The sequence below is a fragment of the Antechinus flavipes genome, chromosome 6 (assembly GCF_016432865.1).
Source record: "Antechinus flavipes isolate AdamAnt ecotype Samford, QLD, Australia chromosome 6, AdamAnt_v2, whole genome shotgun sequence".
Classification (NCBI taxonomy): Eukaryota; Metazoa; Chordata; class Mammalia; order Dasyuromorphia; family Dasyuridae; genus Antechinus; species Antechinus flavipes.
Window position 1 is genome coordinate 261,087,573 of NC_067403.1, and position 2,997 is coordinate 261,090,569.

Sequence of the window (2,997 nt, forward strand, 5' to 3'; positions counted from 1 at the left end):
GCAGTTCCTCTAAACATACTTCTATATTCATCATGCTACATGAGGAAATCCGGGTCAAGAGGGAGGAAAAAAAATGTCAGAGAGAAAAAAAAAGCAAACAAACAAAAATCACAGCAAATATGTGAAAATACTATGCTTTAATCCAGACCTAGCGTCCATAATTCTGTCTCTTGATGCAGATGGCAGTTTCCATCACTAGTCTCATGGAATTTCCTTGAATCACCACACTTCAAAAGAGATAAGTCCATCACAATGGATCATCCCATAATTTGGTTGTTACTGTGTACAATGTTGTCTTGGTTCTGCTCACTTACCCAGTAGGGGTCCATGCAAATCTGAGTTCAAATCCAGCCTCAGGTGCTTCCTGGTTTTAGAAGCCTGAGCAAGTCATTGAACCTCTGCCTGCCTCTATTTCCTCAAGTGTAAAATGGATGTGTGGAGAACACATCTTTCCCAGGTGTATTGTGATAATAAAACATGATTTTTTTTTCTTTGCTGAGACAATTGGGGTTAAGTGACTTGCGCAGAGTCAGATAGCTAGGAAGAGTTAAGTGTCTGAGATTAGTTTTGAACTCAGGTCCTCCTGACTTAAGGCTGCTGCTCTATCCAGTGTGCCCCTATCAGCCCCTAAATGAGATGTTTTGAAGGGCTTAGTACAGTTCCTGGTATAGTCTTGTTATTCAGTCATATGACCCTATCTGGGATTTTCTGGACAAAGATACTTGAGAGCTTTGCATTTCTTTTGATAGTTCATTTTACAGATGAGGAAATTGAGGCAGAGTCGAGTGACTTGTGCAAGGTTATACAGCTACATTCTTAGAGTAGATGTGGCCTCGGCTGCCTGACATACAATAGGCACCTAATAAATGTTCATTGCCTAGAGTTCACATCTTAGGCATCCACATAAATAATGGCAGGGGAATCCTGATTTTCCTCCCAGAGAGAGGGAAGTTGCTACTCTGTCTGGGGCAGGGAGCTCCTTTCAAGGGCTGCTGTGTCTGAATATCTTCTTCTTAGGCTCGGAGTGTAGTCTCCGGGCGGCTGGAGTGGGGAGTGTTTGTTGTCTCACCTCCCAACTCCTGCTCGTCCCCAAGGGCCCTCTGGAGCACCACCCTGAGAGGCTCCCTCCGTTTATGCCCTAGTCTGCCCACGAAGAAGTAAATGAGGGGGTTCACGCTGCTGTTCACACAGGCCAGGAGGTCACAGAGCCAATAAGACATGAGATATGTGTGGAACCAGAAACTCAGGACAGCCCAGATCCCCATGGGCAGGCAGCAGAGCAGGAACACGAGGACCGTGAGCAGCACCAGGAGGTAGAGCCTGGGGAGCCGCGGGGGCCGGGACCTGCACTGGACCCTCAGCAGCAGAGTCAGGCTGGACACGCACATCACACACGTGAGGAGGAGGAGCCACGTAACCAGGATGGTGAAGAAGGTGAAAATGTTATGATCAGAACTATGCCAAAGAACGAGAGACAGTAGCCCGCACATCCCGGCCAGAGCCCAGACCCCGGCGCAGATCGCGGCCGACGTGTGCTTGGGGCGACGGCATCGGTACCAGAGGGGGAAGAACGCTGAGAGACAGCGCTCGGTGCTGATCGCCGCCAGGAGGCTCAGGCCCGCAGTGTAGGACGTGTATATGAAGAATGACAGTATTGTCCATGTTACATCGTTAAATCTAAAAAGTGCAAGTATGGATCTAAGAAAAGAGCTACAAAGGAAAAGGGCGTCGGCCGCCGCCAGGTTGAGGATGTAGACAGAGAAGGGGTTCCTCCGGATGCGGAAGCCCAGGAGCCACAGGACGGCGCCGTTCCCCAGCAGTCCAAGCGGGGCAATGAGCAGAGAGAGGAGGTTCATCCAGTCATAAATGTCAAGGCTGCCAGATGAATTATGACCTTCACTATGCTCCGTTGAATTGCCAGAACCATATCCTGGATATTCAGGCGTGGGGGACACAGTCATGTTGGGGGGTCCTCGCTCCATGACGCCCTGCTCCTCTCAGACACCCTGGGGACACAGAGACATAGAAGGACATCAGGGAGTTTCCCGGCTATTTATGCCTCTCTCTCTCCTCTTCCTCACTGCCTCTTTCTAGGATGCCCCTAGGGGGGCGCCACAGTGCATAGAGGTATGGGTCTAGAGAAAAAATGAACTATAATCTTGTCTTGGAAACTTACTAGTGAGAAAAATCATTATTTAACTCATATTAATAACTAATTGTTCATTTAGGTTTAAGACTTTCCCTTCCTATTTCCTCCTTCAGAAACCAGTCTCTTGTAGGCTATTCCTTGGTCTCTAAAGGACATTGCTGATGGATGAATTTGCTCCAGTCCTTGAGGTACATGATTTTTCATCACGAAAGAAAAGCTTATGTAGGAATTATTACCCGATCATTGTTCGTGGTTCATTGGCTGGGGAGAAATGGATGCCTTTGTCCAGGTACCTGGAGGCAGCTAAAGCTCCTCATGCCCTCTGCAGGTGGAGAAGAAGGCTCTTGTCCAGCTCCTGGTCCTCCCCCTCAGGGATTGTTGGTTTCCACCCTCAGGTATAGCTTCCTTTCTAAAGACTTTGAAAGAATTCAGAGCATTGAATTCTCTCCAGAGGCATCTTTAGCTTTCAGCCAAGATCCTGATCTCAATGTCTTATTTCCTAGCCATCATTAAAAACTGATTATTAATTACCCCCACATTGTCTCCAGGACTTGTCATTACTTACATTGGGGGTGTAACCCTGGACATATTATTCAACATTTGTGTCCCTCAGGTTCCAAATTTCAAAATGAGACCAAAAATTTTTTTTAAGAGGTATAGCTCCTTTATTTATTTATTTTTTATTTTTAAAATAACTTTTTATTGTTAGAACCCATGCCAGGGTAATTTTTTACAGCATTATCCCTTGCATTCACTTCTATTACAATTTTTCCCCTCCCTCCTTCCACTCCCTCCCCTAGATGGCAAGCAGTCCTTTATATGTTGAATAGGTTACAGTATATCCTAGA

General features: G+C 46.7%; 1 protein-coding gene across 1 annotated transcript; it reads right to left on the reverse strand.

Moving 5' to 3' along the window:
* Positions 1-679: 679 nt before the first annotated feature.
* Positions 680-2,040, reverse strand: LOC127540232 (mas-related G-protein coupled receptor member A-like). The gene has a single exon (XM_051964840.1). The coding sequence runs from the start codon at positions 1,980-1,982 to the stop codon at positions 1,014-1,016; it is 969 nt and encodes a 322-aa protein (XP_051820800.1). The 5' UTR covers positions 1,983-2,040; the 3' UTR covers positions 680-1,013.
* Between the last annotated feature and the right edge of the window lie 957 nt (positions 2,041-2,997).